We start from the raw sequence: 24,801 nt of genomic DNA on the forward strand, positions 1-24,801 counted from the left end.
TTGGTGTATAAGTGAGATACAGAGGGGGTCACTAGCGGGTGTATAAGTGAGATACAGAGGGGGTCACTAGCGGGTGTATAAGTGAGATACAGAGGGATCACTAGCGGGTGTATAAGTGAGATACAGAGGGGTCACTAGCGGGTGTATAAGTGAGATACAGAGGGGTCACTAGCGGGTGTATAAGTGAGATACAGAGGGGGTCACTAGCGGGTGTATAAGTGAGATACAGAGGGAGTCACTAGCGGGTGTATAAGTGAGATACAGAGGGGTCACTAGCGGGTGTATAAGTGAGATACAGAGGGAGTCACTAGCGGGTGTATAAGTGAGATACAGAGGGGGTCACTAGCGGGTGTATAAGTGAGATACAGAGGGGTCACTAGCGGGTGTATAAGTGAGATACAGAGGGGGTCACTAGCGGGTGTATAAGTGAGATACAGAGAGGGTCACTAGCGGGTGTATAAGTGAGATACAGAGGGGTCACTAGCGGGTGTATAAGTGAGATACAGAGGGGTCACTAGCGGGTGTATAAGTGAGATACAGAGAGGGTCACTAGCGGGTGTATAAGTGAGATACAGAGGGGGTCACTAGCGGGTGTATAAGTGAGATACAGAGGGGGTCACTAGCGGGTGTATAAGTGAGATACAGAGGGGGTCACTAGCGGGTGTATAAGTGAGATACAGAGGGGGTCACTAGCGGGTGTATAAGTGAGATACAGAGAGGTCACTAGCGGGTGTATAAGTGAGATACAGAGGGGGTCACTAGCGGGTGTATAAGTGAGATACAGAGGGGTCACTAGCGGGTGTATAAGTGAGATACAGAGAGGGTCACTAGCGGGTGTATAAGTGAGATACAGAGGGAGTCACTAGCGGGTGTATAAGTGAGATACAGAGAGGGTCACTAGCGGGTGTATAAGTGAGATACAGAGGGGGTCACTAGCGGGTGTATAAGTGAGATACAGAGGGGGTCACTAGCGGGTGTATAAGTGAGATACAGAGAGGGTCACTAGCGGGTGTATAAGTGAGATACAGAGGGGGTCACTAGCGGGTGAATAAGTGAGATACAGAGGGGGTGACTAGCGGGTGTATAAGTGAGATACAGAGGGGGTCACTAGCTGGTTTTTGAGTGAGATACAGAGGGGATCACTAGCGGGTGTATGAGTGAGATACAGAGGGAGTTAGTTTGTGTTCCTGGCCTTGGGGTCTAGCTTCTGTGTCTGCTTTATCTCTGCAGATAGTTTGTGTTCCTGGCCTTGAGGTCTAGCTTCTGTGCCTGCTTTATCTCTGCAGATAGTTTGTGTTCCTGGCCTTGAGGTCTAGCTTCTGTGTCTGCTTTATCTCTGCAGATAGTTTGTGTTCCTGGCCTTGGGGTCTAGCTTCTGTGCCTGCTTTATCTCTGCAGGTAGTTTGTGTTCCTGGCCTTGGGGTCTAGCTTCTGTGCCTGCTTTATCTCTGCAGATAGTTTGTGTTCCTGGCCTTGGGGTCTAGCTTCTGTGCCTGCTTTATCTCTGCAGATAGTTTGTGTTCCTGGCCTTGGGGTCTAGCTTCTGTGCCTGCTTTATCTCTGCAGATAGTTTGTGTTCCTGGCCTTGGGGTCTAGCTTCTGTGCCTGCTTTATCTCTGCAGATAGTTTGTGTACCTGTCCTTGGGGTCTAGCTTCTGTGCCTGCTTTATCTCTGCAGGTAGTTTGTGTTCCTGTCATTGGGGTCTAGCTTCTGTGTCTGCTTTATCTCTGCAGATAGTTTGTGTTCCTGGCCTTGGGGTCTAGCTTCTGTGTCTGCTTTATCTCTGCAGATAGTTTGTGTACCTGTCCTTGGGGTCTAGCTTCTGTGCCTGCTTTATCTCTGCAGATAGTTTGTGTTCCTGGCCTTGGGGTCTAGCTTCTGTGCCTGCTTTATCTCTGCAGGTAGTTTGTGTTCCTGTCATTGGGGTCTAGCTTCTGAGCCTGCTTTATCTCTGCAGGTAGTTTGTGTTCCTGTCCTTGGGGTCTAGCTTCTGTGCCTGCTTTATCTCTGCAGATAGTTTGTGTTCATGGCCTTGGGGTCTAGCTTCTGTGCCTGCTTTATCTCTGCAGGTAGTTTGTGTTCCTGGCCTTGGGGTCTAGCTTCTGTGCCTGCTTTATCTCTGCAGATAGTTTGTGTTCATGGCCTTGGGGTCTAGCTTCTGTGCCTGCTTTATCTCTGCAGGTAGTTTGTGTTCCTGGCCTTGGGGTCTAGCTTCTGTGCCTGCTTTATCTCTGCAGGTAGTTTGTGTTCCTGTCCTTGGGGTCTAGCTTCTGTGCCTGCTTTATCTCTGCAGATAGTTTGTGTTCCTGTCCTTGGGGTCTAGCTTCTGAGCCTGCTTTATCTCTGCAGGTAGTTTGTGTTCCTGGCTTTGGGGTCTAGCTTCTGTGTCTGCTTTATCTCTGCAGGTAGTTTGTGTTCCTGGCTTTGGGGTCTAGCTTCTGTGTCTGCTTTATCTCTGCAGGTAGTTTGTGTTCCTGGCTTTGGGGTCTAGCTTCTGTGCCTGCTTTATCTCTGCAGGTAGTTTGTGTTCCTGGCTTTGGGGTCTAGCTTCTGTGTCTGCTTTATCTCTGCAGGTAGTTTGTGTTCCTGGCCTTGGGGTCTAGCTTCTGTGCCTGCTTTATCTCTGCAGATAGTTTGTGTTCCTGGCCTTGGGGTCTAGCTTCTGCGTCTGCTTTATCTCTGCAGATAGTTTGTGTTCATGGCCTTGGGTTCTAGATTTTCTACCTACTTTTTCTGTGCAGGTACAATGGAGCTGGACGATGTCTCGGTAACTGATGGACATTTGTTGGGACGTGTTGCTAGATTAATAGATTACGTAGATGAGGAGGGGGCTGAGCAGGACTTATATAACAAGCTACTGGATCTAAAGATCAGGAATGGCTTCTATCTGCAGGAGTTAAGTGCACTGTACACGTCTCATCCTGCGCAGTCTTCATGCACACCCACAGAGCCTCATGTGGAGGAATTGTTTGGTGCTAAAAAGAGTCCTGTGCAGGAGCCTGGTATACAGAGTAAGGTCACAAGGTGAGTGTGTCTCTTATATCACTGCATTATCATTTGTGTTATTCTCCAACTAAATGCCAGATTGCACATTGTCTAAACATTCGGCTGTAAGAATTTATGTATAGATTAAATGGCTGTAAACTAATTACGCAAGCTGCTTACATCATATACAATTAAATATTGTGTTCCTTATAGTATCACAGGAATTCCCATGTACAAATTGTAAAGATATTATAAAGCTCTAAAGAAACCCCTTAATACCTAAACCACATAATGCGTGCAAATAAGCCCCCTCTATCATGGTAATATGCCTACTGCCTGATCCTGGGGTATAAAAACTAATGCCTTGGTCATCGGATGAGAAAGTCTAATACATATAGGGTAGTGGTTTGCTGTAATATGGTACTACATAAGGATGTAATCGATGAGAAGCTATAGTACATGTAGAGCAGTGGTTTGCTGTAAGGAAACGCTAGATGAGAAAATATAGTAAAGAAAAAGTTTTGGTTTGCTGTAATGCCTATGCTAGATGAGGAGGTCTAGGACAGGTGTGGTAGTGGTAGTGTCTTTGCTAGATGAGGAGGTCTAGTACAGCTATGGTAGTGGTAATGTCTATGCTAGATGAGGAGGTCTAGTACAGGTATGGTAGTGGTAGTGTCTGTGCTAGATGAGGCGGTATAGTACAGGTATGGTAGTGGTAATGCCTATGCTAGATGAGGAGGTCTAGGACAGGTGTGGTAGTGCTAATGTCTATGCTAGATGAGGAGGTCTAGTACAGGTATGGTAGTGGTAATGCTTATGCTAGATGAGGCGGTCTAGTACAGGTATGGTAGTGGTAGTGTCTGTGCTAGATGAGGCGGTCTAGTACAGGTATGGTAGTGGTAGTGTCTGTGCTAGATGAGGCGGTCTAGTACAGGTATGGTAGTGGTAATGTCTATGCTAGATGAGGAGGTCTAGTACAGGTATGGTAGTGGTAATGTCTATGCTAGATGAGGAGGTCTAGTACAGGTATGGTAGTGGTAGTATCTGTGCTAGATGAGGCGGTCTAGTACAGGTATGGTAGTGGTAATGCCTATGCTAGATGAAAAGGTCTAGTACAGCTATGGTAGTGGTAGTGTCTATGCTAGATGAGGAGGTCTAGTACAGCTATGGTAGTGGTAGTGTCTTTTCTAGATGAGGAGGTCTAGTACAGGTATGGTAGTGGTAGTGTCTTTTCTAGATGAGGAGGTCTAGTACAGGTATGGTAGTGGTAGTGTCTGTGCTAGATGAGGCGGTCTAGTACAGGTATGGTAGTGGTAGTGTCTGTGCTAGATGAGGCGGTCTAGTACAGGTATGGTAGTGGTAATGTCTATGCTAGATGAGGAGGTCTAGTACAGGTATGGTAGTGGTAATGTCTATGCTAGATGAGGAGGTCTAGTACAGGTATGGTAGTGGTAGTATCTGTGCTAGATGAGGCGGTCTAGTACAGGTATGGTAGTGGTAATGCCTATGCTAGATGAAAAGGTCTAGTACAGCTATGGTAGTGGTAGTGTCTATGCTAGATGAGGAGGTCTAGTACAGCTATGGTAGTGGTAGTGTCTTTTCTAGATGAGGAGGTCTAGTACAGGTATGGTAGTGGTAGTGTCTTTTCTAGATGAGGAGGTCTAGTACAGGTATGGTAGTGGTAGTGTCTGTGCTAGATGAGGCGGTCTAGTACAGGTATGGTAGTGGTAATGTCTATGCTTCTTGAGGAGGTCTAGTACAGGTATGGTAATGGTAATGCCTATGCTAGATGAGGCGGTCTAATACAGGTATGGTAGTGGTAGTGTCTGCGCTAGATAAGGAGGTCTAGTACAGGTATGGTAGTGGTAGTGTCTGCTAGATGAGGCGGTCTAGTACAGGTATGATAGTGGTAATGCCTATGCTAGATGAGGAGGTCTAGTACAGGTATGGTAGTGGTAATGCCTATGCTAGATGAGGAGGTCTAGTACAGGTATGGTAGTGGTAATGCCTATGCTAGATGAGGAGGTCTAGAACAGGTAGTGGTAGTGTCTGTGCTTGATGGAGCGGTCTAGTACAGGTATGGTAGTGGTAATGTCTATGCCAGATGAGGAGGTCTAGTACAGGTATGGTAGTGGTAATGTCTATGCTAGATGAGGAGGTCTAGTACAGGTATGGTAGTGGTAATGTCTATGCTAGATGATGAGGTCTAGTACAGGTATGGTAGTGGTAATGTCTATGCTAGAGGAGGAGGAGGTCTAGTACAGGTATGGTAGTGTCTGTGCTTGATGGGGCGGTCTAGTACAGGTATGGTAGTGGTAATGTCTATGCTAGATGAGGAGGTCTAGTACAGGTATGGTAGTGGTAATGCCTATGCTAGATGAGCAGGTCTAGAACAGGTAGTGGTAGTGTCTGTGCTAGATGAGGAGGTCTAGTACAGGTATGGTAGTGGTAATGTCGATGCTAGATGAGGAGGTCTAGTACACGTATGGTAGTGTTAGTGTCTGTGCTAGATGAGGAGGTCTACTACAGGTATGGTAGTGGTAATGCCTATGCTAGATGAGAAGGTCTAGTACACGTATGGTAGTGGTAGTGTCTGTGCTAGATGAGAAGGTCTAGTACAGGTATGGTAGTGGTAATGCCTATGCTAGATGAGGAGGTCTAGTACAGGTATGGTAGTGGTAATGCCTATGCTAGATGAGCAGGTCTAGAACAGGTAGTGGTAGTGTCTGTGCTAGATGAGGAGGTCTAGTACAGCTATGGTAGTGGTAGTGTCTATGCTAGATTAGGAGGTCTAGTACAGGTATGGTAGTGGTAGTGTCTGTGCTAGATGAGGTCTAGTACAGCTATGGTAGTGGTAGTGTCTATGCTAGATGAGAAGGTCTAGTACAGCTATGGTAGTGGTAGTGTCTGCTAGATGAGTAGGTCTAGTACAGGTATGGTAGTGGTAATGTCTATGCTAGATGAGGATGTCTAGTACAGGTATGGTAGTGGTAGTGTCTGTGCTAGATGAGGCGGTCTAGTACAGGTATGGTAGTGGTAATGCCTATGCTAGATGAGGAGGTCTAGTACAGCTATGGTAGTGGTAGTGTCTATGCTAGATGAGGAGGTCTAGTACAGCTATGGTAGTGGTAGTGTCTATGCTAGATGAGGAGGTCTAGTACAGGTATGGTAGTGGTAATGTCTATGCTAGATGAGTAGGTCTAGTACAGGTATGGTAGTGGTAGTGTCTGTGCTAGATGAGGCGGTCTAGTACAGGTATGGTAGTGGTAGTGTCTGTGCTAGATGAGGAGGTCTAGTACAGTTATGGTAGTGTATATGCTAGATTAGGAGGTCTAGTACAGGTATGGTAGTGTATATGCTAGATTAGGAGGTCTAGTACAGGTATGCTAGTGGTAATGTCTGTGCTAGATGAGGCGGTCTAGTACAGGTATGGTAGTGTATTTGCTAGATTAGGAGGTCTAGTACAGGTATGGTAGTGTCTATGCTAGATGAGGAGGTCTAGTATAGGTATGGTAGTGTATATGCTAGATTAGGAGGTCTAGTACAGGTATGGTAGTGTATATGCTAGATGAGGAGGTCTAGTACAGGTATGGTAGTGTATATGCTAGATTAGGAGGTCTAGTACAGGTATGGTAGTGTATATGCTAGATGAGGAGGTCTAGTACAGGTATGGTAGTGTATATGCTAGATGAGGAGGTCTAGTACAGGTATGGTAGTGTATATGCTAGATGAGGAGGTCTAGTACAGGTATGGTAGTGTATATGCTAGATGAGGAGGTCTAGTACAGGTATGGTAGTGTATATGCTAGATGAGGAGGTCTAGTACAGGTATGGTAGTGTATATGCTAGATGAGGAGGTCTAGTACAGGTATGCTAGTGGTAGTGTCTGTGCTAGATGAGGCGGTCTAGTACAGGTATGGTAGTGTATATGCTAGATTAGGAGGTCTAGTACAGGTATGGTAGTGTCTATGCTAGATTAGGAGGTCTAGTACAGCTATGGTAGTGGTAATGTCTATGCTAGATGAGGAGGTCTAGTACAGGTATGGTAGTGATAGTGTCTGTGCTAGATGAGGTGGTCTAGTACAGGTATGGTAGTGTATATGCTAGATTAGGAGGTCTAGTACAGGTATGGTAGTGCTAGTGAACTAGAAAAAGAGGGGGTGAGAGGTGGCGCCTACGGCTGACTGTCTTTTAAAGGAAATCAAAATGACCATACTAATACTAATAACATAGAATTTAGTAGGGTAATACTATTGTTGCAAAGTCACCAGTGAACCAATGATATTTTATTAAAAACACACACGAGAGAATAGATAAATAAAATAGAATATTTATTAAAATTATATGTCTAGGTGTGTAAATGTTCAATTGCTGATAAAAAAAAATGGTAGGAGGTAAATCTGTGTAAATAAATATTTATATGACAATGTGGAATAGCAAATACAAAGATTAAAAATATCAAGGTCCAAATAGAATGTTACAAATAAGTAGCAGTGTAAATTAGCTACCAAGTGGCAAAGCTAATCGGTGCAAACAGACGTTCTTAGTATAAATACTATATGATGATCAAGCAGATAAAAAAATAAATATATCATTAGACACATTGTGGCTCGTAAAAAATAATTACAAATGCTAGATGAGAAGGTATAGTACGTGTAGTGTAGAAGTTAGCAGTAATGTGTGTGCTAGATGAGAAGGTATAGTACATGTAGTATAGAGGTTAGCAGTAATGTGTGTGCTAGATGAGAAGGTATAGTACATGTAGTATAGAGGTTAGTAGTAATGTGTGTGCTAGATGAGAAGGTATAGTACATGTAGTATAGAGGTTAGTAGTAATGTGTGTGCTAGATGAGAAGGTATAGTACATGTAGTATAGAGGTTAGTAGTAATGTGTGTGCTAGATGAGAAGGTATAGTACATGTAGTATAGAGGTTAGTAGTAATGTGTGTGCTAGATGAGAAGGTATAGTACATGTAGTATAGAGGTTAGCAGTAATGTGTGTGCTAGATGAGACGGTATAGTACATGTAGTGTAGAGGTTAGCAGTAATGTGTGTGCTAGATGAGAAGGTATAGTACATGTAGGGTAGAAGTTAGCAGTAATGTGTGTGCTAGATGAGAAGGTATAGTACATGTAGTATAGAGGTTAGCAGTAATGTGTGTGCTAGATGAGACGGTATAGTACATGTAGTGTAGAGGTTAGCAGTAATGTGTGTGCTAGATGAGAAGGTATAGTACATGTAGGGTAGAGGTTAGCAGTAATGTGTGTGCTAGATGAGAAGGTCTAGTACATGTAGTATAGAGGTTAGTAGTAATGTGTGTGCTAGATGAGAAGGTATAGTACATGTAGTATAGAGGTTAGCAGTAATGTGTGTGCTAGATGAGAAGGTATAGTACATGTAGGGTAGAGGTTAGTAGTAATGTGTGTGCTAGATGAGAAGGTATAGTACATGTAGTGTAGAAGTTAGCAGTAATGTGTGTGCTAGATGAGAAGGTATAGTACATGTAGTATAGAGGTTAGCAGTAATGTGTGTGCTAGATGAGAAGGTATAGTACATGTAGTATAGAGGTTAGTAGTAATGTGTGTGCTAGATGAGAAGGTATAGTACATGTAGGGTAGAGGTTAGCAGTAATGTGTGTGCTAGATGAGAAGGTATAGTACATGTAGGGTAGAGGTTAGTAGTAATGTCTGTGCTAGATGAGAAGGTATAGTACGTGTAGTGTAGAAGTTAGCAGTAATGTGTGTGCTAGATGAGAAGGTATAGTACATGTAGGGTAGAGGTTAGCAGTAATGTGTGTGCTAGATGAGAAGGTATAGTACATGTAGGGTAGAGGTTAGCAGTAATGTGTGTGCTAGATGAGAAGGTATAGTACATGTAGGGTAGAGGTTAGCAGTAATGTCTGTGCTAGATGAGAAGGTATAGTACATGTAAGGTAGAGGTTAGTAGTAATGTGTGTGCTAGATGAGAAGGTATAGTACATGTAGGGTAGAGGTTAGCAGTAATGTGTGTGCTAGATGAGAAGGTATAGTACATGTAGGGTAGAGGTTAGCAGTAATGTCTGTGCTAGATGAGAAGGTATAGTACATGTAGGGTAGAGGTTAGCAGTAATGTGTGTGCTAGATGAGAAGGTATAGTACATGTAGGGTAGAGGTTAGCAGTAATGTCTGTGCTAGATGAGAAGGTATAGTACATGTAGGGTAGAGGTTAGCAGTAATGTCTGTGCTAGATGAGAAGGTATAGTACATGTAGTATAGAGGTTAGTAGTAATGTGTGTGCTAGATGAGAAGGTATAGTACATGTAGGGTAGAGGTTAGCAGTAATGTGTGTGCTAGATGAGAAGGTATAGTACATGTAGGGTAGAGGTTAGCAGTAATGTCTGTGCTAGATGAGAAGGTATAGTACATGTAGGGTAGAGGTTAGCAGTAATGTGTGTGCTAGATGAGAAGGTATAGTACATGTAGGGTAGAGGTTAGCAGTAATGTCTGTGCTAGATGAGAAGGTATAGTACATGTAGGGTAGAGGTTAGCAGTAATGTCTGTGCTAGATGAGAACGTATAGTACATGTAGGGTAGAGGTTAGCAGTAATGTGTGTGCTAGATGAGAAGGTATAGTACATGTAGGGTAGAGGTTAGCAGTAATGTGTGTGCTAGATGAGAAGGTATAGTACATGTAGTATAGAGGTTAGTAGTAATGTGTGTGCTAGATGAGAAGGTATAGTACATGTAGGGTAGAGGTTAGCAGTAATGTCTGTGCTAGATGAGAAGGTATAGTACATGTAGGGTAGAGGTTAGCAGTAATGTGTGTGCTAGATGAGAAGGTATAGTACATGTAGGGTAGAGGTTAGCAGTAATGTCTGTGCTAGATGAGAAGGTATAGTACATGTAGTATAGAGGTTAGTAGTAATGTGTGTGCTAGATGAGAAGGTATAGTACATGTAGGGTAGAGGTTAGCAGTAATGTCTGTGCTAGATGAGAAGGTATAGTACATGTAGGGTAGAGGTTAGCAGTAATGTGTGTGCTAGATGAGAAGGTATAGTACATGTAGTATAGAGGTTAGTAGTAATGTGTGTGCTAGATGAGAAGGTATAGTACATGTAGTGTAGAGGTTAGCAGTAATGTGTGTGCTAGATGAGAAGGTATAGTACATGTAGTATAGAGGTTAGCAGTAATGTGTGTGCTAGATGAGAAGGTATAGTACATGTAGGGTAGAGGTTAGCAGTAATGTGTGTGCTAGATGAGAAGGTATAGTACATGTAGTGTAGAGGTTAGTAGTAATGTGTGTGCTAGATGAGAAGGTATAGTACATGTAGTGTAGAGGTTAGTAGTAATGTGTGTGCTAGATGAGAAGGTATAGTACATGTAGGGTAGAGGTTAGTAGTAATGTGGGTGCTAGATGAGAAGGTATAGTACATGTAGTATAGAGGTTAGTAGTAATGTGTGTGCTAGATGAGAAGGTATAGTACATGTAGTGTAGAGGTTAGTAGTAATGTGTGTGCTAGATGAGAAGGTATAGTACATGTAGTGTAGAGGTTAGTAGTAATGTGTGTGCTAGATGAGAAGGTATAGTACATGTAGGGTAGAGGTTAGTAGTAATGTGGGTGCTAGATGAGAAGGTATAGTACATGTAGTATAGAGGTTAGTAGTAATGTCTGTGCTAGATGAGAAGGTATAGTACATGTAGTATAGAGGTTAGTAGTAATGTGTGTGCTAGATGAGAAGGTATAGTACATGTAGTGTAGAGATTAGTAGTAATGTGTGTGCTAGATGAGAAGGTATAGTACATGTAGGGTAGAGGTTAGCAGTAATGTCTGTGCTAGATGAGAAGGTATAGTACATGTAGTATAGAGGTTAGCAGTAATGTGTGTGCTAGATGAGACGGTATAGTACATGTAGTATAGAGGTTAGCAGTAATGTGTGTGCTAGATGAGACGGTATAGTACATGTAGTGTAGAGGTTAGCAGTAATGTGTGTGCTAGATGAGAAGGTATAGTACATGTAGGGTAGAAGTTAGCAGTAATGTGTGTGCTAGATGAGAAGGTATAGTACATGTAGTATAGAGGTTAGCAGTAATGTGTGTGCTAGATGAGACGGTATAGTACATGTAGTGTAGAGGTTAGCAGTAATGTGTGTGCTAGATGAGAAGGTATAGTACATGTAGTGTAGAAGTTAGCAGTAATGTGTGTGCTAGATGAGAAGGTATAGTACATGTAGTATAGAGGTTAGCAGTAATGTGTGTGCTAGATGAGAAGGTATAGTACATGTAGTATAGAGGTTAGTAGTAATGTGTGTGCTAGATGAGAAGGTATAGTACATGTAGGGTAGAGGTTAGCAGTAATGTGTGTGCTAGATGAGAAGGTATAGTACATGTAGGGTAGAGGTTAGTAGTAATGTCTGTGCTAGATGAGAAGGTATAGTACGTGTAGTGTAGAAGTTAGCAGTAATGTGTGTGCTAGATGAGAAGGTATAGTACATGTAGGGTAGAGGTTAGCAGTAATGTGTGTGCTAGATGAGAAGGTATAGTACATGTAGGGTAGAGGTTAGCAGTAATGTGTGTGCTAGATGAGAAGGTATAGTACATGTAGGGTAGAGGTTAGCAGTAATGTCTGTGCTAGATGAGAAGGTATAGTACATGTAGGGTAGAGGTTAGTAGTAATGTGTGTGCTAGATGAGAAGGTCTAGTACATGTAGTATAGAGGTTAGCAGTAATGTGTGTGCTAGATGAGAAGGTATAGTACATGTAGGGTAGAGGTTAGCAGTAATGTGTGTGCTAGATGAGAAGGTATAGTACATGTAGGGTAGAGGTTAGCAGTAATGTGTGTGCTAGATGAGAAGGTATAGTACATGTAGGGTAGAGGTTAGCAGTAATGTGTGTGCTAGATGAGAAGGTATAGTACATGTAGGGTAGAGGTTAGCAGTAATGTCTGTGCTAGATGAGAAGGTATAGTACATGTAGTATAGAGGTTAGTAGTAATGTGTGTGCTAGATGAGAAGGTATAGTACATGTAGGGTAGAGGTTAGCAGTAATGTGTGTGCTAGATGAGAAGGTATAGTACATGTAGGGTAGAGGTTAGCAGTAATGTCTGTGCTAGATGAGAAGGTATAGTACATGTAGGGTAGAGGTTAGCAGTAATGTGTGTGCTAGATGAGAAGGTATAGTACATGTAGGGTAGAGGTTAGCAGTAATGTCTGTGCTAGATGAGAAGGTATAGTACATGTAGGGTAGAGGTTAGCAGTAATGTCTGTGCTAGATGAGAACGTATAGTACATGTAGGGTAGAGGTTAGCAGTAATGTGTGTGCTAGATGAGAAGGTATAGTACATGTAGGGTAGAGGTTAGCAGTAATGTGTGTGCTAGATGAGAAGGTATAGTACATGTAGTATAGAGGTTAGTAGTAATGTGTGTGCTAGATGAGAAGGTATAGTACATGTAGGGTAGAGGTTAGCAGTAATGTCTGTGCTAGATGAGAAGGTATAGTACATGTAGGGTAGAGGTTAGCAGTAATGTGTGTGCTAGATGAGAAGGTATAGTACATGTAGGGTAGAGGTTAGCAGTAATGTCTGTGCTAGATGAGAAGGTATAGTACATGTAGTATAGAGGTTAGTAGTAATGTGTGTGCTAGATGAGAAGGTATAGTACATGTAGGGTAGAGGTTAGCAGTAATGTCTGTGCTAGATGAGAAGGTATAGTACATGTAGGGTAGAGGTTAGCAGTAATGTGTGTGCTAGATGAGAAGGTATAGTACATGTAGTATAGAGGTTAGTAGTAATGTGTGTGCTAGATGAGAAGGTATAGTACATGTAGTGTAGAGGTTAGCAGTAATGTGTGTGCTAGATGAGAAGGTATAGTACATGTAGTATAGAGGTTAGCAGTAATGTGTGTGCTAGATGAGAAGGTATAGTACATGTAGGGTAGAGGTTAGCAGTAATGTGTGTGCTAGATGAGAAGGTATAGTACATGTAGTGTAGAGGTTAGTAGTAATGTGTGTGCTAGATGAGAAGGTATAGTACATGTAGTGTAGAGGTTAGTAGTAATGTGTGTGCTAGATGAGAAGGTATAGTACATGTAGGGTAGAGGTTAGTAGTAATGTGGGTGCTAGATGAGAAGGTATAGTACATGTAGTATAGAGGTTAGTAGTAATGTGTGTGCTAGATGAGAAGGTATAGTACATGTAGTGTAGAGGTTAGTAGTAATGTGTGTGCTAGATGAGAAGGTATAGTACATGTAGTGTAGAGGTTAGTAGTAATGTGTGTGCTAGATGAGAAGGTATAGTACATGTAGGGTAGAGGTTAGTAGTAATGTGGGTGCTAGATGAGAAGGTATAGTACATGTAGTATAGAGGTTAGTAGTAATGTCTGTGCTAGATGAGAAGGTATAGTACATGTAGTATAGAGGTTAGTAGTAATGTGTGTGCTAGATGAGAAGGTATAGTACATGTAGTGTAGAGATTAGTAGTAATGTGTGTGCTAGATGAGAAGGTATAGTACATGTAGGGTAGAGGTTAGCAGTAATGTCTGTGCTAGATGAGAAGGTATAGTACATGTAGGGTAGAGGTTAGTAGTAATGTGTGTGCTAGATGAGAAGGTATAGTACATGTAAGGTAGAGGTTAGCAGTAATGTGTGTGCTAGATGAGAAGGTATAGTACATGTAAGGTAGAGGTTAGTAGTAATGTGTGTGTGTGCTAGATAAGAAGGTATAGTACATGTAAGGTAGAGGTTAGCAGTAATGTGTGTGCTAGATGAGAAGGTATAGTACATGTAGTATAGAGGTTAGCAGTAATGTGTGTGCTAAATGAGAAGGTATAGTACATGTAGTGTAGAGGTTAGCAGTAATGTGTGTGCTAGATGAGAAGGTATAGTACATGTAGGGTAGAGGTTAGCAGTAATGTGTGTGTGCTAGATGAGAAGGTATAGTGCATGTAGTGTAGAGGTTAGCAGTAATGTCTGTGCTAGATGAGAAGGTATAGTACATGTAGGGTAGAGGTTAGTAGTAATGTGTGTGCTAGATGAGAAGGTATAGTACATGTAGGGTAGAGGTTAGTAGTAATGTGTGTGCTAGATGAGAAGGTCTAGTACATGTAGTATAGAGGTTAGTAGTAATGTGTGTGCTAGATGAGAAGGTATAGTACATGTAGTATAGAGGTTAGCAGTAATGTGTGTGCTAGATGAGAAGGTATAGTACATGTAGGGTAGAGGTTAGCAGTAATGTGTGTGCTAGATGAGAAGGTATAGTGCATGTAGTGTAGAGGTTAGCAGTAATGTGTGTGCTAGATGAGAAGGTATAATACATGTAGGGTAGAGGTTAGCAGTAATGTGTGTGCTAGATGAGAAGGTATAGTGCATGTAGTGTAGAGGTTAGCAGTAATGTGTGTGCTAGATGAGAAGGTATAGTACATGTAGTATAGAGGTTAGTAGTAATGTGTGTGCTAGATGAGAAGGTATAGTACATGTAGGGTAGAGGTTAGCAGTAATGTGTGTGCTAGATGAGAAGGTATAGTACATGTAGTATAGAGGTTAGTAGTAATGTGTGTGCTAGATGAGAAGGTATAGTACATGTAGTGTAGAGGTTAGTAGTAATGTGTGTGCTAGATAAGAAGGTATAGTACATGTAGGGTAGAGGTTAGTAGTAATGTGTGTGCTAGATGAGAAGGTATAGTACATGTAGGGTAGAGGTTAGCAGTAATGTGTGTGCTAGATGAGAAGGTATAGTACATGTAGTATAGAGGTTAGTAGTAATGTGTGTGCTAGATGAGAAGGTATAGTACATGTAGGGTAGAGGTTAGCAGTAATGTGTGTGCTAGATGAGAAGGTATAGTACATGTAGTATAGAGGTTAGCAGTAATGTGTGTGCTAGATGAGAAGGTATAGTACATGTAGGGTAGAGGTTAGTAGTAATGTGTGTGCTAGATGAGAAGGTCTAGTACATGTAGTATAGAGGTTAGCAGTAATGTGTGTGCTAGATGAGAAGGTATAATACATGTAGTATAGAGGTTAGTAGTAATGTGTGTGCTAGATGAGAAGGTATAGTACATGTAGTGTAGAGGTTAGCAGTAATGTGTGTGCTAGATGAGAAGGTATAGTACATGTAGTATAGAGGTTAGCAGTAATGTGTGTGCTAGATGAGAAGGTATAGTACATGTAGTATAGAGGTTAGTAGTAATGTGTGTGCTAGATGAGAAGGTATAGTACATGTAGTATAGAGGTTAGCAGTAATGTGTGTGCTAGATGAGAAGGTATAGTACATGTAGGGTAGAGGTTAGCAGTAATGTGTGTGCTAGATGAGAAGGTCTAGTACATGTAGTATAGAGGTTAGCAGTAATGTGTGTGCTAGATGAGAAGGTATAGTACATGTAGGGTAGAGGTTAGCAGTAATGTGTGTGCTAGATGAGAAGGTATAGTACATGTAGGGTAGAGGTTAGCAGTAATGTGTGTGCTAGATGAGAAGGTATAGTACATGTAGGGTAGAGGTTAGCAGTAATGTGTGTGCTAGATGAGAAGGTATAGTACATGTAGTGTAGAGGTTAGCAGTAATGTGTGTGCTAGATGAGAAGGTATAGTACATGTAGTGTAGAGGTTAGTAGTAATGTGTGTGCTAGATGAGAAGGTATAGTACATGTAGTATAGAGGTTAGCAGTAATGTCTGTGCTAGATGAGAAGGTATAGTACATGTAGGGTAGAGGTTAGCAGTAATGTGTGTGCTAGATGAGAAGGTATAGTACATGTAGTATAGAGGTTAGTAGTAATGTGTGTGCTAGATGAGAAGGTATAGTACATGTAGTATAGAGGTTAGTAGTAATGTGTGTGCTAGATGAGAAGGTATAGTACATGTAGTATAGAGGTTAGTAGTAATGTGTGTGCTAGATGAGAAGGTATAGTACATGTAGGGTAGAGGTTAGTAGTAATGTGTGTGCTAGATGAGAAGGTCTAGTACATGTAGTATAGAGGTTAGCAGTAATGTGTGTGCTAGATGAGAAGGTATAGTACATGTAGTATAGAGGTTAGTAGTAATGTGTGTGCTAGATGAGAAGGTATAGTACATGTAGTGTAGAGGTTAGCAGTAATGTGTGTGCTAGATGAGAAGGTATAGTACATGTAGTATAGAGGTTAGCAGTAATGTGTGTGCTAGATGAGAAGGTATAATACATGTAGTAATGTGTGTGCTAGATGAGAAGGTATAGTACATGTAGTATAGAGGTTAGCAGTAATGTGTGTGCTAGATGAGAAGGTATAGTACATGTAGGGTAGAGGTTAGCAGTAATGTTTGTGCTAGATGAGAAGGTCTAGTACATGTAGTATAGAGGTTAGCAGTAATGTGTGTGCTAGATGAGAAGGTATAGTACATGTAGGGTAGAGGTTAGCAGTAATGTGTGTGCTAGATGAGAAGGTATAGTACATGTAGGGTAGAGGTTAGCAGTAATGTGTGTGCTAGATGAGAAGGTATAGTACATGTAGTGTAGAGGTTAGCAGTAATGTGTGTGCTAGATGAGAAGGTATAGTACATGTAGTGTAGAGGTTAGTAGTAATGTGTGTGCTAGATGAGAAGGTATAGTACATGTAGGGTAGAGGTTAGCAGTAATGTGTGTGCTAGATGAGAAGGTATAGTACATGTAGGGTAGAAGTTAGCAGTAATGTGTGTGCTAGATGAGAAGGTATAGTACATGTAGTATAGAGGTTAGCAGTAATGTGTGTGCTAGATGAGAAGGTATAGTACATGTAGGGTAGAGGTTAGCAGTAATGTGTGTGCTAGATGAGAAGGTATAGTACATGTAGGGTAGAGGTTAGCAGTAATGTGTGTGCTAGATGAGAAGGTATAGTACATGTAGGGTAGAGGTTAGCAGTAATGTCTGTGCTAGATGAGAAGGTATAGTACATGTAGGGTAGAGGTTAGCAGTAATGTGTGTGCTAGATGAGAAGGTATAGTACATGTAGGGTAGAGGTTAGTAGTAATGTGTGTGCTAGATGAGAAGGTATAGTACATGTAGGGTAGAGGTTAGCAGTAATGTGTGTGCTAGATGAGAAGGTATAGTACATGTAGGGTAGAAGTTAGCAGTAATGTGTGTGCTAGATGAGAAGGTATAGTACATGTAGTATAGAGGTTAGCAGTAATGTGTGTGCTAGATGAGAAGGTATAGTACATGTAGTATAGAGGTTAGTAGTAATGTGTGTGCTAGATGAGAAGGTATAATACATGTAGTATAGAGGTTAGCAGTAATGTGTGTGCTAGATGAGAAGGTATAGTACATGTAGGGTAGAGGTTAGTAGTAATGTGTGTGCTAGATGAGAAGGTATAGTACATGTAGGGTAGAGGTTAGCAGTAATGTCTGTGCTAGATGAGAAGGTATAGTACATGTAGTATAGAGGTTAGCAGTAATGTGTGTGCTAGATGAGACGGTATAGTACATGTAGTATAGAGGTTAGCAGTAATGTGTGTGCTAGATGAGACGGTATAGTACATGTAGTGTAGAGGTTAGCAGTAATGTGTGTGCTAGATGAGAAGGTATAGTACATGTAGGGTAGAAGTTAGCAGTAATGTGTGTGCTAGATGAGAAGGTATAGTACATGTAGTATAGAGGTTAGCAGTAATGTGTGTGCTAGATGAGACGGTATAGTACATGTAGTGTAGAGGTTAGCAGTAATGTGTGTGCTAGATGAGAAGGTATAGTACATGTAGTGTAGAAGTTAGCAGTAATGTGTGTGCTAGATGAGAAGGTATAGTACATGTAGTATAGAGGTTAGCAGTAATGTGTGTGCTAGATGAGAAGGTATAGTACATGTAGTATAGAGGTTAGTAGTAATGTGTGTGCTAGATGAGAAGGTATAGTACATGTAGGGTAGAGGTTAGCAGTAATGTGTGTGCTAGATGAGAAGGTATAGTACATGTAGGGTAGAGGTTAGTAGTAATGTCGTGTGCTAGATGAGAAGGTATAGTACGTGTAGTGTAGAGGTTAGCAGTAATGTGTGTGCTAGATGAGAAGGTATAGTACATGTAGGGTAGAGGTTAGCAGTAATGTGTGTGCTAGATGAGAAGGTATAGTACATGTAGTGTAGAGGTTAGCAGTAATGTGTGTGCTAGATGAGAAGGTATAGTACATGTAGGGTAGAGGTTAGTAGTAATGTGTGTGCTAGATGAGAAGGTATAGTACATGTAGGGTAGAGGTTAGCAGTAATGTGTGTGCTAGATGAGAAGGTATAGTACATGTAGGGTAGAGGTTAGCAGTAATGTCTGTGCTAGATGAGAAGGTATAGTACATGTAAGGTAGAGGTTAGTAGTAATGTGTGTGCTAGATGAGAAGGTATAGTACATGTAGGGTAGAGGTTAGCAGTAATGTGTGTGCTAGATGAGAAGGTATAGTACATGTAGGGTAGAGGTTAGCAGTAATGTGTGTGCTAGATGAGAAGGTATAGTACATGTAGTGTAGAGGTTAGCAGTAATGTGTGTGCTAGATGAGAAGGTATAGTACATGTAGGGTAGAAGTTAGCAGTAATGTGTGTGCTAGATGAGAAGGTATAATACATGTAGTATAGAGGTTAGTAGTAATGTGTGTGCTAGATGAGAAGGTATAGTACATGTAGTATAGAGGTTAGTAGTAATGTGTGTGCTAGATGAGAAGGTATAGTACATGTAGTATAGAGGTTAGCAGTAATGTGTGTGCTAGATGAGAAGGTATAATACATGTAGGGTAGAGGTTAGCAGTAATGTGTGTGCTAGATGAGAAGGTATAGTACATGTAGTATAGAGGTTAGCAGTAATGTGTGTGCTAGATGAGAAGGTATAATACATGTAGTGTAGAGGTTAGCAGTAATGTGTGTGCTAGATGAGAAGGTATAGTACATGTAGGGTAGAAGTTAGCAGTAATGTGTGTGCTAGATGAGAAGGTATAGTACATGTAGTATAGAGGTTAGCAGTAATGTGTGTGCTAGATGAGAAGGTATAGTACATGTAGGGTAGAGGTTAGCAGTAATGTGTGTGCTAGATGAGAAGGTATAGTACATGTAGTATAGAGGTTAGCAGTAATGTGTGTGCTAGATGAGAAGGTATAGTACATGTAGGGTAGAGGTTAGCAGTAATGTGTGTGCTAGATGAGAAGGTATAGTACATGTAGTATAGAGGTTAGCAGTAATGTGTGTGCTAGATGAGAAGGTATAGTACATGTAGGGTAGAGGTTAGTAGTAATGTGTGTGCTAGATGAGAAGGTATAGTACATGTAGTATAGAGGTTAGCAGTAATGTGTGTGCTAGATGAGAAGGTATAGTACATGTAGGGTAGAAGTTAGCAGTAATGTGTGTGCTAGATGAGAAGGTATAGTACATGTAGTATAGAGGTTAGTAGTAATGTCTGTGCTAGATGAGAAGGTATAGTACATGTAGTATAGAGGTTAGCAGTAATGTGTGTGCTAGATGAGAAGGTATAGTACATGTAGGGTAGAAGTTAGCAGTAATGTGTGTGCTAGATGAGAAGGTATAGTACATGTAGGGTAGAAGTTAGCAGTAATGTGTGTGCTAGATGAGAAGGTATAGTACATGTAGGGTAGAAGTTAGCAGTAATGTGTGTGCTAGATGAGAAGGTATAGTACATGTAGTATAGAGGTTAGCAGTAATGTGTGTGCTAGATGAGAAGGTATAGTACATGTAGGGTAGAGGTTAGCAGTAATGTGTGTGCTAGATGAGAAGGTATAGTACATGTAGGGTAGAGGTTAGCAGTAATGTGTGTGCTAGATGAGAAGGTATAGTACATGTAGGGTAGAGGTTAGCAGTAATGTGTGTGCTAGATGAGAAGGTATAGTACATGTAGGGTAGAGGTTAGCAGTAATGTGTGTGCTAGATGAGAAGGTATAGTACATGTAGGGTAGAGGTTAGCAGTAATGTGTGTGCTAGATGAGAAGGTATAGTACATGTAGGGTAGAGGTTAGTAGTAATGTGTGTGCTAGATGAGAAGGTCTAGTACATGTAGTATAGAGGTTAGCAGTAATGTGTGTGCTAGATGAGACGGTATAGTACATGTAGTGTAGAGGTTAGCAGTAATGTGTGTGCTAGATGAGAAGGTATAGTACATGTAGTGTAGAGGTTAGCAGTAATGTGTGTGCTAGATGAGAAGGTATAGTACATGTAGGGTAGAGGTTAGCAGTAATGTGTGTGCTAGATGAGAAGGTATAGTACATGTAGTATAGAGGTTAGCAGTAATGTGTGTGCTAGATGAGAAGGTATAGTACATGTAGTGTAGAGGTTAGCAGTAATGTGTGTGCTAGATGAGAAGGTATAGTACATGTAGTGTAGAGGTTAGCAGTAATGTGTGTGCTAGATGAGAAGGTATAGTACATGTAGTATAGAGGTTAGCAGTAATGTGTGTGCTAGATGAGAAGGTATAGTACATGTAGGGTAGACGTTAGCAGTAATGTGTGTGCTAGATGAGAAGGTATAGTACATGTAGTGTAGAGGTTAGCAGTAATGTGTGTGCTAGATGAGAAGGTATAGTACATGTAGTATAGAGGTTAGCAGTAATGTGTGTGCTAGATGAGAAGGTATAGTACATGTAGGGTAGAGGTTAGCAGTAATGTGTGTGCTAGATGAGAAGGTATAGTACATGTAGGGTAGAGGTTAGCAGTAATGTCTGTGCTAGATGAGAAGGTATAGTACATGTAGGGTAGAGGTTAGCAGTAATGTGTGTGCTAGATGAGAAGGTATAGTACATGTAGGGTAGAGGTTAGCAGTAATGTGTGTGCTAGATGAGAAGGTATAGTACATGTAGTGTAGAGGTTAGCAGTAATGTGTGTGCTAGATGAGAAGGTATAGTACATGTAGTATAGAGGTTAGCAGTAATGTGTGTGCTAGATGAGAAGGTATAGTACATGTAGGGTAGAGGTTAGCAGTAATGTGTGTGCTAGATGAGAAGGTATAATACATGTAGGGTAGAGGTTAGTAGTAATGTGTGTGCTAGATGAGAAGGTATAGTACATGTAGGGTAGAGGTTAGTAGTAATGTGTGTGCTAGATGAGAAGGTATAGTACATGTAGTATAGAGGTTAGTAGTAATGTCTGTGCTAGATGAGAAGGTATAGTACATGTAGTATAGAGGTTAGTAGTAATGTGTGTGCTAGATGAGAAGGTATAATACATGTAGTATAGAGGTTAGTAGTAATGTGTGTGCTAGATGAGAAGGTATAATACATGTAGTATAGAGGTTAGCAGTAATGTGTGTGCTAGATGAGAAGGTATAGTACATGTAGGGTAGAGGTTAGCAGTAATGTGTGTGCTAGATGAGAAGGTATAGTACATGTAGTATAGAGGTTAGCAGTAATGTGTGTGCTAGATGAGAAGGTATAATACATGTAGTATAGAGGTTAGCAGTAATGTCTGTGCTAGATGAGAAGGTATAGTACATGTAGTATAGAGGTTAGTAGTAATGTGTGTGCTAGATGAGAAGGTATAGTACATGTAGGGTAGAAGTTAGCAGTAATGTGTGTGCTAGATGAGAAGGTATAGTACATGTAGGGTAGAGGTTAGCAGTAATGTGTGTGCTAGATGAGAAGGTATAGTACATGTAGTATAGAGGTTAGCAGTAATGTGTGTGCTAGATGAGAAGGTATAGTACATGTAGTATAGAGGTTAGTCAGTAATGTCTGTGCTAGATGAGAAGGTATAGTACATGTAGGTATAGAGGTTAGCAGTAATGTGTGTGCTAGATGAGAAGGTATAGTACATGTAGGGTAGAAGTTAGCAGTAATGTGTGTGCTAGATGAGAAGGTATAATACATGTAGTGTAGAGGTTAGCAGTAATGTGTGTGCTAGATGAGAAGGTATAGTACATGTAGTATAGAGGTTAGCAGTAATGTGTGTGCTAGATGAGAAGGTATAGTACATGTAGGGTAGAAGTTAGCAGTAATGTGTGTGCTAGATGAGAAGGTATAATACATGTAGTGTAGAGGTTAGCAGTAATGTGTGTGCTAGATGAGAAGGTATAGTACATGTAGTATAGAGGTTAGCAGTAATGTGTGTGCTAGATGAGAAGGTATAGTACATGTAGGGTAGAGGTTAGCAGTAATGTGTGTGCTAGATGAGAAGGTATAGTACATGTAGTATAGAGGTTAGCAGTAATGTGTGTGCTAGATGAGAAGGTATAGTACATGTAGGGTAGAGGTTAGCAGTAATGTGTGTGCTAGATGAGAAGGTATAGTACATGTAGGGTAGAGGTTAGCAGTAATGTGTGTGCTAGATGAGAAGGTATAGTACATGTAGGGTAGAGGTTAGCAGTAATGTGTGTGCTAGATGAGAAGGTATAGTACATGTAGGTTAGAGGTTAGCAGTAATGTGTGTGCTAGATGAGAAGGTATAGTACATGTAGTGTAGAGGTTAGTAGTAATGTGTGTGCTAGATGAGAAGGTATAGTACATGTAGTATAGAGGTTAGCAGTAATGTGTGTGCTAGATGAGAAGGTATAGTACATGTAGGGTAGAGGTTAGCAGTAATGTGTGTGCTAGATGAGAAGGTATAGTACATGTAGTGTAGAGGTTAGCAGTAATGTGTGTGCTAGATGAGAAGGTATAGTACGTGTAGTGTAGAGGTTAGTAGTAATGTGTGTGCTAGATGAGAAGGTATAGTACATGTAGTGTAGAGGTTAGTAGTAATGTGTGTGCTAGATGAGAAGGTATAGTACATGTAGGGTAGAGGTTAGCAGTAATGTGTGTGCTAGATGAGAAGGTATAGTACATGTAGTATAGAGGTTAGTAGTAATGTGTGTGCTAGATGAGAAGGTATAGTACATGTAGTATAGAGGTTAGCAGTAATGTGTGTGCTAAATGAGAAGGTATAGTACATGTAGGGTAGAAGTTAGCAGTAATGTGTGTGCTAGATGAGAAGGTATAGTACATGTAGGGTAGAAGTTAGCAGTAATGTGTGTGCTAGATGAGAAGGTATAATACATGTAGTGTAGAGGTTAGCAGTAATGTGTGTGCTAGATGAGAAGGTATAGTACATGTAGTATAGAGGTTAGCAGTAATGTGTGTGCTAAATGAGAAGGTATAATACATGTAGTATAGAGGTTAGTAGTAATGTGTGTGCTAGATGAGAAGGTATAGTACATGTAGTATAGAGGTTAGCAGTAATGTGTGTGCTAAATGAGAAGGTATAGTACATGTAGTATAGAGGTTAGCAGTAATGTGTGTGCTAGATGAGAAGGTATAGTACATGTAGTATAGAGGTTAGCAGTAATGTGTGTGCTAAATGAGAAGGTATAATACATGTAGTATAGAGGTTAGCAGTAATGTGTGTGCTAGATGAGAAGGTATAGTACATGTAGTATAGAGGTTAGCAGTAATGTGTGTGCTAAATGAGAAGGTATAATACATGTAGTATAGAGGTTAGCAGTAATGTGTGTGCTAGATGAGAAGGTATAGTACATGTAGTATAGAGGTTAGTAGTAATGTGTGTGCTAGATGAGAAGGTATAGTACATGTAGGGTAGAGGTTAGCAGTAATGTGTGTGTGCTAGATGAGAAGGTATAGTACATGTAGTATAGAGGTTAGCAGTAATGTGTGTGCTAAATGAGAAGGTATAATACATGTAGTATAGAGGTTAGCAGTAATGTGTGTGCTAGATGAGAAGGTATAGTACATGTAGGGTAGAGGTTAGCAGTAATGTGTGTGCTAGATGAGAAGGTATAGTACATGTAGTATAGAGGTTAGCAGTAATGTGTGTGCTAAATGAGAAGGTATAATACATGTAGTATAGAGGTTAGCAGTAATGTGTGTGCTAGATGAGAAGGTATAGTACATGTAGTGTAGAGGTTAGTAGTAATGTGTGTGCTAGATGAGAAGGTATAGTACATGTAGGGTAGAGGTTAGCAGTAATGTGTGTGCTAGATGAGAAGGTATAGTACATGTAGTATAGAGGTTAGCAGTAATGTGTGTGCTAGATGAGAAGGTATAGTACATGTAGTATAGAGGTTAGCAGTAATGTGTGTGCTAGATGAGAAGGTATAGTACATGTAGGGTAGAAGTTAGCAGTAATGTGTGTGCTAGATGAGAAGGTATAATACATGTAGTGTAGAGGTTAGTAGTAATGTGTGTGCTAGATGAGAAGGTATAGTACATGTAGGGTAGAGGTTAGCAGTAATGTGTGTGCTAGATGAGAAGGTATAGTACATGTAGTGTAGAGGTTAGCAGTAATGTGTGTGCTAGATGAGAAGGTATAGTACATGTAGGGTAGAGGTTAGCAGTAATGTGTGTGCTAGATGAGAAGGTATAGTACATGTAGTATAGAGGTTAGCAGTAATGTGTGTGCTAGATGAGAAGGTATAGTACATGTAGTATAGAGATTAGTAGTAATGTGTGTGCTAGATGAGAAGGTATAGTACATGTAGGGTAGAGGTTAGCAGTAATGTGTGTGCTAGATGAGAAGGTATAGTACATGTAGTATAGAGGTTAGCAGTAATGTGTGTGCTAGATGAGAAGGTATAGTACATGTAGTATAGAGGTTAGTAGTAATGTGTGTGCTAGATGAGAAGGTATAGTACATGTAGTATAGAGGTTAGTAGTAATGTGTGTGCTAGATGAGAAGGTATAGTACATGTAGTGTAGAGGTTAGCAGTAATGTGTGTGCTAGATGAGAAGGTATAGTACATGTAGTATAGAGGTTAGCAGTAATGTGTGTGCTAGATGAGAAGGTATAGTACATGTAGGGTAGAAGTTAGCAGTAATGTGTGTGCTAGATGAGAAGGTATAGTACATGTAGTATAGAGGTTAGCAGTAATGTGTGTGCTAGATGAGAAGGTATAGTACATGTAGGGTAGAGGTTAGCAGTAATGTGTGTGCTAGATGAGAAGGTAT

General features: G+C 40.9%; 1 protein-coding gene across 1 annotated transcript in view; it reads left to right on the forward strand.

Moving 5' to 3' along the window:
• The first annotated feature begins 2,724 nt into the window (after positions 1–2,724).
• Positions 2,725–24,801, forward strand: part of FAM161B (FAM161 centrosomal protein B) — a 377,946-nt gene continuing 355,869 nt past the window's right edge. The window contains exon 1 of the mRNA XM_053697065.1: positions 2,725–3,025. Within this exon, the coding sequence (XP_053553040.1) occupies positions 2,748–3,025 (278 nt within the window). The 5' untranslated portion in view covers positions 2,725–2,747. The remainder of the gene's footprint in view (positions 3,026–24,801) is intronic.

This window comes from Bombina bombina, chromosome 1, assembly GCF_027579735.1.
Source record: "Bombina bombina isolate aBomBom1 chromosome 1, aBomBom1.pri, whole genome shotgun sequence".
Lineage (NCBI taxonomy): Eukaryota > Metazoa > Chordata > Amphibia > Anura > Bombinatoridae > Bombina > Bombina bombina.